This window comes from Athene cunicularia, assembly GCF_003259725.1.
Source record: "Athene cunicularia isolate RWA chromosome 5 unlocalized genomic scaffold, athCun1 chr5_part2, whole genome shotgun sequence".
Taxonomy (NCBI): Eukaryota; Metazoa; Chordata; class Aves; order Strigiformes; family Strigidae; genus Athene; species Athene cunicularia.
In genome coordinates, this window is record NW_020799102.1 from 2062310 (window position 1) to 2078402 (window position 16093).

The window sequence follows — 16093 nt, forward strand, 5'->3', positions numbered from 1 at the left end:
TTCAGGTATTATGTGAAGAGTGCTTTCTGTATCTGGCTATGGTTACTGATGATAATTTGTTATAAGCATGTTGTTTACTTCACAGAATTCTGAAGATGTCCGATGTAAATGCATCTGCCCACCTTACAAAGACCATTCAGGCCAAATTTACAACAAAAATGTTTCACAGAAAGACTGGTGAGTGTGTGTGCGCCATAAAAAAATTATAATGAGTCTTACTAGGTAAAGACTTGTTCCATAGTAATTATATGTGAGTCTTCTATAGTGTTGCCAGGAGAAGTTACATCTCTTGCATAACTTCCTACAACTTTTCTTTTAAAAGTATTCTGGAATTAATATCAGGGGACAAGGCTTGAAATCTATAGTTTTTGCCCTGTCTTCTGGTTTACTTGTTTGCATGTTTAGTTAGTTATTTAGTCTTAGAAGTAGTAAAAAGGAAGAGGGTATTGTAATCCGAATTCAGTGATGTGTAAATGATGTAAAGGCAAGGGTGCATGGCTATGGAACTAGGACTTGAGAGTATTGTCTCCTCTTTCTCTATTCTTCAAACCCGTCATATCATTTAGAGACTTTTGTTTCTGGAGACTTCTGTTCCTTGGAATTGCAACCGGAGTGTGCAGTTGTATGCGATGGCCTGAGCCATCTTGCAACACAATTTTTTTAGAGAGAGAGGTCTTGCATCTCTGTGCCCCAGCAACATGCTCTATTATATTATTTAGGCCAGCTATGGCATTTGTGAGACTCTTCTCTAAGCTGAGGACTGATGTGCATGGTCAGGGGTTGGGGAAGAAAGGAAGTTGACAATGATTTTTTACATTGGCATATCTCCCTTGTGTAATTTCACCTTGAGTGTCATCGTCCGTGTGAATCGTACAAATAAGATACCATGTTTTAGAGTTGTGTTGATGTTCGAAGTGCTCGGGGATCCTATAAAAACGAGTCAGTACATCAAGTAGTATGTCACTTCTTCAGTTACATTAAGAATTTATAAAAGGCTTTTTAGTCTGACGAGTAGCAGCAGGTTGGCATCTTGATTATGAAAATTTCATGCTCCTGAGTAGGCCCACAAAAATAATTATAGGAAGAAAATTAGTGATACAGATATGTATAGAGTTGTGTCTTGACTTATTAGTTTACTTATAGGACAACTGTGAGAAATAACACTGTAAAATATACTGTCCAATCAAAATTACTATTTTTGTCTCACATGATTATCTTAACAGCGTTAGTCCTACTATGACAAGTTAAGTTGCAGCAATGAAATGTAGTGGGAGAATTCTAGCTGCAGCAGACATTTCAGAGTAGCAGTGTTACCGCTCTGCAAATGAAAATGGATTTTTTTTTTCAGTGGGTACTGCTTAGCATGTACATTATTAGCAGACAAGACCCTGCTTTGCTTTAAATCAGTATTGATACTGACTGAAGGAAAAATGGTCTTCAAAAGCTTGACTAATTTTATGATGACAGATACTGATTCATACAGACAAATTTAATGCTGTACTCTGTCTTCTGCATCGGTGCAAGTGGCTTGTTATTGAACTGGGTGATGTACACAATCTTTTAGGTATTTAGATGAGTTACCCTTGAGACAAGAGCCGGATCAATTTTTAGTGTCTTTATGAATTATGTACAGTATAATGACCACTTATGGCTGGCTTGTCCAGACATAAGATGAAAACTTAATTTTTCATATTGAGCCTGTAATGGGCATCATGATACTCTTATTTAGATGCTTCACTTTCACTTGGTCTGTTCTTTGGCTTCAGACTGGCAGACAGCACACTATGCTGACAACAATATGGGCTGGGGTGCTTTGACACCAATAAGTGTTCACCCTTCTAGACTCTGGTTTGGAACTATTGCAGGCAATCCCATCCTGATGGACAGTGTGCTAGGCAAACATAGGGGTGCCTGAGCACTGCAGGGTTAAATAACCCACTGGAGAAGTGGTGGTATTCGTATTTTGTACTCTGAAAGTATTGGTGCACAGAGGCTGACTGCAGTGGCAGGAGGGAGGACATCCTCCTCAAGCTGCATGAACTGGCAATCTTATGTAGAGGCTGTCCTTGTGACTAGCCTGGCTTGCCCTGGAACAACTGCTTCCTTGGTGCTGTTACAAGGGAGAAACTGATAATGTAGAGGCCATTGAGTGGGAGAATTGTTTAGAAAAAAAAATCAGCTTTTCTACATTTTTCTCTAAAAGTGCCATAAAATTATAGTCCAAGGAAATATGAAATTCTAAGGCTTTGATAGATTTTACACTTCCTTACAACTTGAAACACTGAACTAGAGGAAGAAAAAATGCAGATGTTAATATTTCATATATTCACAGTACCAGATTTACTACTGTACTTACACTACATAGAGGCTTTCTGCTATACTTGTACAACATATTGATGCAAGCTTTCAGTCATATGAAATTGCTAGATTAAAACTGCATGTATTTTTGATTCTGTAGCTTGAATGCTGCACTCCACCTCAGAGGAATGTAATTGGCTTTCAAATAAATGAGAAAAATAAGCCTTCCACTCCCTTCCAGAGAATGTGACTTGACACTCAGTAGTTTTAGTTATAAAGAAGAAATATAAGAAAACAGAAGCAATGAGTTGGTGTCTGGCCATGTGTTTGCAGGGATGTAGTCTAGCCCAGCAGAGTGGTGAATCCTAGGCTGCTGCTGTCACTTCATGTGTTTTGTTTCATTACCTGCTTCTGACTCTGCTAACATTAAGTTAACCACGATGAAGGTGAAACATGATTTTTGTTCTGTCAGTGCTCAGCAGGGACCCTGGGGTATAAACTCTGAACAACCAGCTTGAGTTAGCAGAACTACCAAAATGACCTAAGTTATTGGTGGAAGCGGTTGTCTCATGGCAGCTGGATTTTAGTGCTGTGATATAGAGTGCCCATAGAATTGTCAACCATGTTTTTTGGCATGATGTAGATTGTGATCTTTTAAGTCAAATTATGCTTTGATATCTCAGTCCAGTGCTGAAAACTGAATGCTATTTATTCACTATCTTGTTGCTTAGAGAAACAACCCATCTGACTTTTTTTCTTTAATGCCTGTAACTTGTGATGGCAAGAAAAAAAGAACTTCTGTTCTCTTAAGCAAAGCAAAGTTAATTTCTCTTCAGAAGGTGGAAGGGCAGAATAAGGCTCTTTTGAATATGATGAAGAAAGAAGCGTATGGCTGGAATTTACTTTCATCCATAACGTCAGCGTCAAATGATGCATTCGTGCTGGGATTCAAATCCTTGGACTTGTTATATTAACAGCTTTAATACTTTCACTGGAAAGTGAAAACATTTTGAATTAGAAAAGTCTTAAACTTGTTTAGCACCTTGTCAATAGCTGAATTTCTTGTTTAAGTAAAATTGTAGAGTAGTGATTTTATTTATTCTTTTTTAAAATCTTGGATACCTGTAACAGAACAGCTGAACTTAAGCAAAGGTGGCTTCTCAGCTTGTGCAGCTGGGGTCTGCGTGTGGAATGGAACAGGTAAGCTAAAACCAGCTAAAAAATGACTAAGCAGTTTCTGTCTGTCTTCAGTGATTGTCTTCATGTGGTTGAGCCTATGCCTGTCCCTGGACCTGATGTAGAAGCATACTGTTTACGTTGTGAATGCAAATATGAAGAGAGAAGCTCTGTCACAATTAAGGTAAACAATATAATTCTGTTGGCATATATTAAATACTTCAACTTATTAGTAAATATATCTGTCTTCTAGAGAAACATTCTTTTTAAAGGGAAAATTTTTCTAAAGCAGAGTAAGATTTAACTTTTTTTAATGATAGTTGCTCACAATTTAGAGTAATAACAGCATCAAGCTATATCTGAAGGAATGGGCTTGAGATCCTTTACTGAAGATCTCCACTTTGAGATTAAGCTTTACACCTTACTGAAATTCTGAGTGTTCTAGGGAATTTTGTCAAGGTTTGGACTTCATTATTATTCAGAGGGCCTCTCATTATTCAATTGTCTTCTTACTATACATTTTCTTTGTCCATTGGCAAGCTAAAAAGTAAAATTGTCCATGTTTGCTCTAATAGATGATTTCTGTATTCTTCATGTTCTTATCCTATTGAAGCCATTGAGCCCTAGGCTGTGGTGAATAATTGTGCAGTGCATCTTCTATAACACTCCTCTTTTTTTTTGTCTTTTAAAGTTCAGTATTTCTTTTTGCCTTCCGTTTTTCTTAGTGACTGAATGCAGATTTGTGCAAGAAAATGGAGTCCGTGCAAGAAAATGGAGTCCATGCAGGAACTCCCAAATTTATAACCCCAGTTTAAAGACCAAACTGAACAGTTGTCTTGGTTGAGATGAAATTTAAAACACAAAGTTGCTTTAAGAGGGATAGCATAAGATTTTTAGCAAGGCGTCACTAAGAAACTGCTTCAGGCTAACATCTGTCTGCCCCAAACACCTTTAATATCAGGTTGTAGTTTGGTGGTTTTTCTCTGTGGGTTTTAAGTCATGTGATGACACTACCAAAGATCAGCAGGCTCATCACAAACTTTGCATGTATTCTTCTTTTGGTCCTTGCTTCCCACTGAGCAACTGTGGGGTAATGTCACAATTCCAGCATAAACTGTGCTTGCATTGTGTAGGTTACAATCATCATATACCTGTCAATTTTGGGCCTACTTCTTCTGTACATGGTGTACCTTACACTGGTGGAACCTATACTGAAGAGACGTCTCTTTGGACATTCACAGCTCATACAAAGTGATGAAGACATTGGGGTGAGTTCACCAGAGTTCTTACCTACTTAGGTTAACAATAAAGATTCGGCTGGTTAGTTGTTAAATTCCTGTTTGGCATGAGCAGGTGTTTTGGCCAGGCAGTGTAAATGCATTTTCTGAAGGAAGAGAAGAAAACTGTATGATGACCTCTCTGAAACCACTCTTTCATTTTTCACTGGGCTAGAAAGTAGTAAGATGAAGATTACTTCAGTTATCCCAGCTCTAGACTCATTATTTTTCTCAGAGTAGAAACAGTAGCAATGGAGGTGAGCATATAGAGGAGATACAACTTCAGTGTTTATGATCCATACAGTCTTGCTAGTGATCACCTTTATGCAGGTTGCTTACTGCTTAGCTTTCTCTCTACAAAAAGAAGAAAGTAGAGGGGTTGCATCTCCTGTTGTTTCAATTTGAATTTGTTGATGCTAAAAATTCAAGAAATTATTATAATGAAGTAAAACAGTGATTGATGCTGAAATAATTTGTTGGTATCACAGCTAGAAACCAGAATGTGATAGTGTATTCCAGCAGGTAAGAACAGCCTGTTTTTGGGAGGAAGAGGGGAGTAGTCCATTAGTGACTCAGTTTCTTGTTGTTACTGGCCTTCACAATCTCCAGCACGGTGGTTTTGAGTTGTAATAAATGTGGAACAAAATTGTCTTCAGTACTGTTAGAGGAAGGGAGTGTAAGACCTTACAAAACCTTGTGTTGGAAAGTGAGACTAGCACCTGATCAGTGTGGAGAAGCAGCACTGGTTGGTGGGAGCAGGTCATCTGTGTATTGACGGGGGACTTAAACTAGTATAAAAATACAGACTATGGCTCTGCATCTGATGAATCTGTGTGCATATGAACCTGATGAATCTGCATGCCTGGGAGAAGTATCACCATAGAATAATGTGAAGAAAGTTTTCTAAAGTAGCAGCTGGATTGGTGGTAAAGTCAGTGTTGAACTGCACAAACTGCTAAAACAATTCTGAAGTCTCAGCATCAATGTACTTTCTATACTGAGCCCTCATGCAGCACCGCTTTTACTGATAAAGTATGCTTCAGGTGTGGCATAACCTTAGACAGAATTTCTGAAACCAAATCCAGGGTATGAAATGGCAGGATTGCTGTCTGCTTAACCTAAGCCTTTCAGTAGACATGAGCACTTTATTACTGTTGAAGTAAATGGGAATTGGTCAAAAATATTTACAACATTTATTAATATCTTCAAATAGGATAGTTAAGAATATTTTCACCATTCCTTCAAATAAATAGGAAGCTAATAGGAGGCGATAAATAAGTTTGTTCTTGGTGAAACAAAATTCCGATGGCAACACTTCTAAAAAGCTGTTTAAAAGCCCAGTAGTTCTGACTGCCTGTTGCATCAGTGTCTGCATGGATCTGAAGGTATCAAAAGTGGTGAATGCTATGCTCTGTATCTGCAGATTTTTAATGTGAGTTGCACTCAGATTCTCCAGGTGGTTTTGGTGTGAGAACTATCGTTGTTAGTAAACTAAGGAAAAGCATATTCTTTGGTTCTTCTACTTTTTATCAACAGTGGCTACACTGGCCATCTTGACTTAAAGGCATTTCTGTCCTTCAGGGCGGGATATTACATAGTCAGAATCAAGCATTTTCCTAGATTATAGCCCTTATCAGCTGTGCCTTCTTTATTTACTTTGACTTCACAACAAGAAAATACATGATTGTTACCCAAGTTTAATCTAATGTTGTCTGGAATGAAGGTTCTTCAGACAGAGCTGTACTACTGCATCCCACTGTTTCTGCACTTCCTTGTGTATTACATGGAGACATATTCCAACTGTCTTCATATTGACACCTTAATATTTTCCCAGTCACTTCTAGGAGGATATTGGGTTTTGTTTTGGCTTGTTTTCAGAAAAGGGAGGCATTTGAATGACAGTTTTTCTGTTTACATTCTTATACCAAATTGGATAGTTTCTTTCATGAATTAGGCAAACTTGTCCTGTATGCTATACCTCAGAAAAATTATATTTATTTTATACTTTATATTAATACCTTGAAATCCAGGTTAGAATTTTCTGATTATAGGTGGAAGAAGTGAATGAGTCCCATGGCAGAGCTCAGGTTAACCGCAGAATTAATTTACCTTAAATTCTGGATCCATCTTAACCAATTTCATGCATTTCTGTAACTCTTATTGTGACCCTTACCTGTGCTTGTGGAGTCACTAGTGCTTATATCTGCAGCAGTGCTTGGAACAAAAAGCACTTCAGGTTCTTGTTTAGTTCATGTTGCTACTTTCCCATTTATCCTTCTGTCACAGTGAATGTGAAATAATTTAAAGTTCCTCATGGCTTGTCCTTATCTTTGCCTGCCTTCTTGTAAGTTCTTGAGGTATTGTTCCTTGTCACACATTAGAAATACCATGTGCATTGATTTTTTTGTTGTTGCTGAATTTCAAGCCAGTGTGTTTGTTCTTATTGCCCATTGATGGCAGTGACAACTGATGAATGTAAGCCACTTCCATAGACCTCTTTCCTCTTAAATTCCTTTTTTCCCCTTCTTGTCTACATAGAAATTGATGGTAGCTAGCATTTGAGCTGAGATTGTTGTTTATCAGGAAAGCCAGTACCATCTAGCTTGTCCAGTACTCTCCATATATTTTATGGTAGAACTGTGTTGCTGTTATGATTTAGTTTCCCTGTGAATGAAGTGATTTGTCACCCGTTAAATTTCTAGGTATTCTAGGTATATCTAACTGCGTAACTTTTTATGGTGAGATTATGGGTCTTTAGGTCAGGGATTGTCTTTTATCCTCTGTTAGCATATTTCTTAGCCCAGTGAGGCTCATGTATTGCTTTGTGACCTGTAGGCATCACTTCAGTGGGTATTATTAATGATAATCTCTGTGCTACTAAGAATTACCATTGAGCTACTCTACACAATCATGCCACAAAGTATCCATTAATGTAAATGTCTTAAGGTGTTGGGGAGGGGGTAAAAAGAGGAATATGAAGTGTAGACATAGAGAAAAGACAGTTACTTAATACAAAACAGTTACATTATTTTTCATTGTGCATTGTATATATGATGCTTTCAGACATAGCTTTAGTAACATGACTTTGTCCAAAAAGTTTAATAGCCAAATAAAAAGTTCAGTTCCAACTCTTACTGTTTATAATTTGATTTTATTTACCATTTAAAAAAATAAAGCTTTGCAGGTACTGTTAGGAAACAGACAGTAAATATTAAACAAGTGCTCAGCTATTGTTGAGCTCTGTCACTTAGACAGCTGTATTGACACTTTGCTTTTAGACAGCTCAGTACAATAGGTTTAGTTTGGTAAACATCAGAGTGTGTTGGTTTTATATAGCAGCTGTGTGTGAAGATACTGAACTGCCTGATGGTAAATGGCCATGAGCTGTCACAGAACTGACTCTTTAATTCAGTTTTAAATTGAAGTGCATTCACAACAACAACAGGAGGCTCCCAGCACCTGGGTCTGTTCTAGGCTTATGTCCCACCAGCTACTAATGGCTGCAAGACTGTGGTTCTCTGTCTTGCAGCTTGGCATGATGTCACTGGGCAGCAGATAATTGTTTGACTGTACAGTGAAGCTTGGTCTATGGGAAACCTGTGGAGGTTACTTGGAATGAGAAATTGAATTACAGTTTTAACTATTTGGAAACTTGGTCATTATTACTGACCAGCTCGTTGAAACAGCTTGTTTACCTTAAAACAAACAAAACCAAAAATCCCCACCCCTAACAACTAACTCCACAAGCCAGAAAAAAACCCACATCCTTTGGAATGTAACAGCCAAAAAGACTGATGTAATTGCTCAGTGGAATTATTGAGATCTAACTAATTATTTTTGGCATTCCAGGATCACCAGCCTTTTGCAAATGCACATGATGTGCTGGCTCGTTCTCGGAGCCGCGCCAATGTATTGAACAAAGTGGAGTATGCCCAGCAGCGTTGGAAGTTACAGGTCCAAGAGCAACGCAAATCTGTCTTTGACCGTCATGTTGTGCTGAGTTAATTGTGTCTCAGTAAAATAACTACAGGGAAGTGAAGTGGACTAATTGAAAGAGCTGATTTATGTCTTCCTGATCCTGCCAATTCAGAAGGGTTTTCTTGAATAATTCATTATTGATTAAAAAAAAAAAAACAAACCCTAAAGAAAAAAGTATTTGAACTTTGAAAGAATGTACTGGAGTAGAAACAAAACCTTAAGATTATTAGTTAACCAAAAGCTAAAATCTTTACATTTTCAAATGGCTTTTATTAACAAAACTGAAAAGAAAACAAACCCTAAGATACCTTGGGTTGCCACTGTGGTACCTTATTTACAGTTGTGACTTTATGGTGGTTTTTAACTATATATTTCTCTCTACTATTTATGTGGTTAAAAAGTACCTTGGAACACAGTAATTACTTATAGCTCACTAATCACTTTATGTAAAGACGTTTTGTAAATATACTTGGATTTTCTGCTGACTAATGCTAGGTACTGGAAATCTAAATCTTGCTGTGTAGTTTTCATACCAGAGAATGAAATCCTGATTGGCTGTATTCATCATTTGGTTTCTTGCACTCGTACTTTCAAGATGCTTGTATGTCAAGTGATGTTTGCAGATTTAAGGCAAAACTTAAATGGACACTGACTCTGAGCTGCATACTTAAAGTACTGTGATGTAGATAAACTCAAATGCAGTGCATATCAAGACAGTGTTGGCATTTTGTTCTATTTTGCTTTAATAGCTTAATATATTGTATGTGTATGATATCTCTTAAAGTCAAAAAATCTTTTCCCTTTCTTTTCATGGGTAAAGTCTCAGGAGTTAGTATATGATGAAATATTTATTATAAAAATCTTTCTGCATTTGTCTGGATTGATGGTGTAAGGCACATACTTTCTCTAGCACCTGTCATCTTGGGAGTTAGGTGTATTTTTTTATCCGTGATTCTGTACTCATCTCTCTTAAGAGGTATACAGTTGCTAGATGACTAACTTTCATATATCCCCTTTGGAATGTATTAATTAAAGATAAAACTGATTTTTGAAAAATGGATTTGCATTATCTGTATGTCATTATTTTTCTCCCTTATTACCCTGTGTGTGAATTCCATCTTTAAAGCACTTCTCTGAAAATGCATTAGAGTAGAAATATGTACTTAGATAAAGGAGAGAGGCTCACCAAATTGCTAATTGAAGAAAGTTTTTAGTCCTTGATTCAAATTTAGCTATGCATATGTAGTTAGATTATTGTCTGATAGTTTTCAGTTCCAGTGTGGAAGGAAATGGTACATGGGACATGTATGTTGCCGGGTGCAGTTCTGCCTGGGGGACCGGCTAGCATGGAAAATAAACTCTACACCTACACATGGCTCTGCCACATCAGGGCTGGAAACATAGTTGCCTCACATTTGCACTGACTGCAACTTTTTTGCAGAGCTTTGTTCTCCTCAGTCCTGTAGTCTTCCAAAAAAGTTGATCTGGAGGGAATTATGGTGTGTGGTTAATTGAGGAGGCATGGGGTTCTTTGTTTAAATAAAAAAAAAAAAAAAAGCAACAAAAAGCCCCCTCCAGAACCCCCTAAAAAGCCACAAGGTGGATTGACAGGACCAAAAAAATAAATATCCAGACTTGGGTTCAGTTACTATGTTCAGTGTGCTCAACATCCCGCCCTGATGAGTCAGTAACTGGTTACAAATGACAGTGATGTACCTAGGGTCCCCTAAAGAAAAATCACGTAACTTGTTTGTTGAATATATGCCTGCCTACCAGTTCTACTAGATGTTCTACTTCTTGGCTGCCTTTCTGATGAGGCCTGAAGCTGGTGTGGAAAGGAGGATGCAGAGTACAGCCTTGTTGTGGTCCCACACAAGGACAGCAGAAGCAGAATGTTTTCTTTGACTGACAGTCTGAAGACGACAAGACTGGCTGTATGTAGCTTTCCTGGTGGTAGTTCAAGTATTTCTAATCTTACAGTGTCTTCTGAAAGTTAAGATAATGGTTTGGTTTTGGATTTTTTTGTGTGATTTTTACCTTGGTCAATAGAAGGGCCAAAAATTGAGATAGTCTAAAATGTCAAGGTAATCCTGTAAACTGTCAGAGTTTTGAAGTTAGGTGTCCTGCTTTCTTGCACCTGTACAATTGGACAGCTATGTACTCATACATGTAGCATCCATAGGCCTATATATATTTGATTATACAGACTGATCATACTGTGTTTCAAAGCTTAAGTAAAGCTTTATGATGTCTGTCTTGCTACCAATTGCTCACTGCATTCAAATCCTGCCTACCTCTATAAAGGCTTTATTAGAGACCCTTTATATGATGTTATGCTTCTTAACAGTAAGGGAATTTCCTAAAATTGCAGGAATAATGAAGGTTAAATTTGAGGGTATTAAGCTATCTAATGTGTGTCCTCACCTCTAACCTGGAGACAAAACCATCACAAGATTCTTCTAAATAAATGCTGATTTTCTGTGTTTAAAATTAGTCTGGCTATACCCTGCTGGTATTTAACTGAATTCTAGCTGACTTATATTTAGCATTAAAATATAAAATGCCAATAAATGAAAATACTGCTTCAGTAGACTGTAACAGAATAAATACAGGAAGGAAACAAAGCACATGCCTGATTGCTTTTTGAGATAGTCTGTGTTCAATACAGTTTTAAAATTTCTAGCCCTTAATGCTAAGTTTTGTTGCCATCATAGCTGTGGTGTGGGTGGAAAAGCCAAACCAGAAATGAGCAGATCTAACTAAGCTACTTTGCATGTTGTCAATTGACTATAAATTGCAGTAGTCATCGACTCAGTGGAACAAGCTACATAATTCAGGTAAGACAGTTGCTGCATCTAGCAACAGATCTTCATTGAATATCAATGTTTTTGTAAATCACTTCTACCAGCTATTCAGTAACTGTGCTTCCGTAGCTTTTGAATAAATTGTGTTTAATATGATCTCTTATTAAATAAGGTGTAATAAAAATGGGACATTAACTTATTATTTTTAATATCATTCAGATATTTTCAGGTATTCATCAGTCTTAAAATAGCACGTCTTGTTTCCTTGGATTTTTACTTTCATCTGAAGATTGGTGAGTCTCTAGTTCAAAAGGCAAACAAGCCTGACACTTGCATTTTGCACTTTGTGCAGGTAGTAAGGCAGCAGATAATTGTTTTATGTAATGCAGTTGTGCAGCAGAAGCGTCAGTACTGCAGGTATCTCTTCTTGAGGATTTGTGTCAGTTTTGGTTTCTTGTTCTATAGTGATATTTTGCTATAAAATGGGGGGCGGGGTTGCTATGTAACTGATTCTTTCTCAGACAATATTTTAAAGTTGTTAGCAGTAGAAACTTTTTGTACAATAACCCAACCTGTGTAAGTAGAAAAGGGAAAGATTACTCTTTTCATTTTATAATGAGTGTATATATTCACTTCTGATTTTCCATATGCATATTAATGTAAAATGGATGTGTGTTCATGCTTTCAGCCTACCTACAGAAGTACCAGTTTAAGATGTGTGTCTTTCTTGTCTAACACTATAAATAATGTATAAATGAACTCTTAACTCAGGATTTCTGTTGTGAGATCTATGTGCATAAGAAAAACAGACAACACTGAATAGAGGCATTTTGATAGAATATATTCAGAGGATAGGTGTATACTGAGTAAAAATTCTCTCTGTATTAAACATAGCAGGTATGAAGTAATTAGAAAATGTTAAAATATGCCCATATCCTTGTGAAGGATTAAGGGCATCCTATTTATGTTATGGAACCGTGGTCAGAACATTTTAAACTCTGCGAGGTTTTTGTGAGTATGGAATCTAGATGTTTTTAGTAACATAGTTCAATGTTCAGGTGTGTTTTCTGTTGTAGATGGTATCATGTAACTGAAGTATTTTAGACAGCAAAATATAGATGTGGAAGTATATGGTGAGTATAAGAGCATTTTTTGATTGATTCTGTGTAGGCAAGTATTGCTTGCAGTTGATGAGGCTGGATCACAGTAATTCTTTAAAAATTAACTAGTTATTTAAGTAGCTATTAGGTAACAATCATTACAGTTAGGCTGATATTTAGCTGTTTGAGTAATGATACTGGGAAGACACTATAATGTAGCTTCCTATGCAAGATTATCTTTCTTATAAATACATAAGGGTGCCTTGAGTAGTTACACCTGCTGTAATACTGCTCTGAAGAGAGGGTATGTGGTTTTCATAGGGCAGTCTGAGTTACAGGCTTCTAGCAGTGCCCCAATGACCGTGTGCAGCCCCTTCATAGTAAAATAGTTTATAATTGGAACAATATTATTGGTACATGCATTTTTTTCCTTTAATAAATTGATCATTTTATCATTCTCTATCAGTAGGATTAATATTTCATCTCTGTTTAATCTGCAGGTCAGTGGAGAAGGAATATGGAGGACCCAAAGAGATGTTAGGTTTAGCAGAAATTAATCTTCTATACTTTTTGTAAACCTTTCTATGTAGAATGGTTGTAATACCTGACAGACATAAAATTAAGATTGAGATCCACTCCTCCCTGAACTTTCCATCTAATTAAGATAGTATAGTGAATGAAGCATCAAATGAATAGAGAGAAAAAAAAAATTGTCTTTAAAGGTTTTTCAGTATGGATAGGGAGTCTGTTACTGGAATTGTAGATTTAATTTTTTTTCAGGGAGGAGATGTGGGTGGAGAGAATGCCTCAGATGTTGGCCTGCTTTGTTTATTGTCTGTAGAGATGTAAGTTTTGGCAGATTTTGAGCAAGCTAGGCCTATATGGAGTATGTAAAGGTAGTTTCTCTTCACATCTAAAGCTGAGGTGAAAGGATACTGTTTGCCATTTTAATTAGGAAGCTTTAGTGGCTTTATTTTCTTAAAATCTGTGGTGAATTATTTTAATCAGTGTTGCTGACATGTACTTTCTTGTGCTTTCAAATGGGACATTGTCTGCTCTATGTAACAATCATCCAACACCATTCTGAAATGTCATGAATGCATTAAAAGTATCTTCTGGAAAATGCCAGAAATGCCAAGTATTGGTAAGTCCAGGTGAGTTTTTTTTCCTACTGTTGAGTGTGAGATGTTTAAACTATTATGTAATTATGCGTTTCCAGGTTAAATGCAGAACTCCATGGATGACAAAAGCTACTGTAACCTGATGGACAAGTTGTCCACCTGTACCGAGACTCAGCACATACAGCTGGCAAGGCCTTTCTGTGCTGACCCAGTGGTCACGTTTCACATGTCCCCAGAAACACCAAACCAGGTCACTTGCACTGAAGATTTGTTCCTTCCTTTCATGTCTGAGCATCTCATAATGGAGAATTTCTACAGTGAGCCCTGCACCTTTCCCTACCAATTGCCCTATTATAATTACTGTAGAAGTGAGTACTCCTATGGGCCAGCTTTCATCAGAAAGAGGAATGAGAGGGAAAGACAGAGAGTTAAATGTGTCAATGAAGGCTATGCTAAACTGAGGCATCACCTACCTAAGGAGTACTTGGAGAAACGGCTCAGCAAAGTAGAGACACTCCGTGCTGCAATAAGATACATTAGTTACCTGCAGGCTGCTCTGTACAGTGATTCTGTGATGGCAGACGAGAATGCCGTGGAGCCAAGCCAAGCACCTAAAGCACTTAAACAAAACCAGTTCTTAAAGACAATCTAAACCAAGCAGAAGGTATCATCTCTGGGAACCTAGTAACCACTGTATTATTAATGATGTGTGTGTTCCTGGCATGTCTTAGGAGCAGATCATATTATACATCAGTATCAGCCCACAGAGAAGAGTTTTAATTTTGCAGATAGTAACTACACTTAGATACCAAAAAGACAACTGGGAGATCTCACCTGAATGGCCTAAGTTAGTTAATTCATGGAAATAGGAAAGCATTTCTAAAATTGTCACCAAACCAAAAATGTAAAGCATGTGAAGTAACTGTATGTATTGTAACCTGCATGCTTTTAAATAAAATCTTTTCACTGATGAGATTGATTTCTCTTATTTTCTGTAATGTTACTGGTTTATTCACATGTGCTTTCTTAAAAGATTTTTGGTCTAACTGACAGTGTTTCTCTTAAAAGGCCTTTTTAAATGTTCCCAGGAATGTTGTTAGATGCCAACTGAAATGATAACTTAGTTTAAAAGGGGGAAAATAAAAAGAGAAGGGTAGCAGCTCTTGGAAGTACAATTGCTGAACATAGGAAGAGCATAATGTCTTGCAAGTGCTGTTCCATCCTTATTGATGAATATTTGAATCCCATTTAAAAATGTTGATTTAGCCTACTTTCTATTGAAAATTTAATTCTTCTTCAGCTGTCAGTGCCCTTAAAAATTACTGGAACTGCTCATGCAATACACACTACAAAGAGATTTGTCAAGATCTTGACCTTGTGGGGGGAAAAAACCCTGCAACAGAAATTTTTCAGGACTTTGACTGATAATGGTTGACCTCTGGGTTGGTCTTTACAGAATGATGGACTGGGAGGTCAGGACTGTTGATGGTTTCAGTTAAGTGGTATAGAATGCATTTATGCAAAGATGAAGAGAGTGTTCTTAACATTTGCTGTATGTGAATTGTATTATTGATATTAACGTTTCTGCTGACAGCATGAGAGCAGGTAGTCTGTGGGTGCAGCAGAATGTACAGAAAATGGTTACAGACTTCCTAAGTGCTGTATATTTGTTCCTAATTGCAGTCATCCACTCTGTCTTGTTTTTATAGCAATGATTTGAAAAATGCCTACAAAATGCAATTAACTATTCCTCCCCCCACCCCCTCAAAAAAAAAAAGTAAAAGTTAACATTTGTTAAGGAGAAAATGAAGATAAGGGATAATAGTAGAGATTAACAGGTAGATTTCTGCGTTGTATTCTGACATGTTTTTGATACACACTTTGTAGGAAAAGGGTAGAATGCATTAATCCTTACCCTTTATTGTGAAAAGGGAAAGTTTGTAAAGTGATTCGACCTCAGTTTGTCTCAGCTTCAACCTTTCTGTCTGCATTTAAAAGCAATTTATTTGTCGCACCCTGTGATGGTGGGCTTTTCTTTTTTCTAAATCTGAACTGTAGCTTCGTATGATGCCCTGCAGTAGTAGGCAGAAAGCTTAGAGGACACTGTGCCCTCTTATAATCCCTTCTCTGACCCTACAGTCTTCTACTGCAATATGTAGATCAACAGGGAATTGAAAATTGAGTGGATGTGTGGCAGACAAATTGTCCTCTCTAGTCATGTTCCTCCGTTTGTTTTGGGTTTTTTTAACCAGTAAGGTCAGGATGTCTGATCCTGGTAGTAACAACTGTGGCAATCTCCGTAGCAACTAGGAAACACTGGCAGCAAATGGCTTCCTGCA

General features: G+C 37.3%; 2 protein-coding genes across 2 annotated transcripts; both read left to right on the forward strand.

Moving 5' to 3' along the window:
* Positions 1-52: 52 nt before the first annotated feature.
* Positions 53-9787, forward strand: TMEM9B (TMEM9 domain family member B). The gene is made up of 4 exons (XM_026850333.1): positions 53-177; positions 3550-3658; positions 4608-4742; positions 8601-9787. Exons 1-4 carry the CDS (start codon positions 68-70, stop codon positions 8754-8756), a joined length of 510 nt encoding a protein of 169 aa, XP_026706134.1. The 5' UTR covers positions 53-67; the 3' UTR covers positions 8757-9787.
* Positions 9788-9898: 111 nt separating this feature from the next.
* ASCL3 (achaete-scute family bHLH transcription factor 3) lies at positions 9899-14720 on the forward strand. Its single transcript, XM_026850332.1, has 2 exons — positions 9899-11826; positions 13853-14720. Exon 2 carries the CDS (start codon positions 13858-13860, stop codon positions 14404-14406), a length of 549 nt encoding a protein of 182 aa, XP_026706133.1. The 5' UTR covers positions 9899-11826; positions 13853-13857; the 3' UTR covers positions 14407-14720.
* The last annotated feature ends 1373 nt before the right edge of the window (positions 14721-16093 follow it).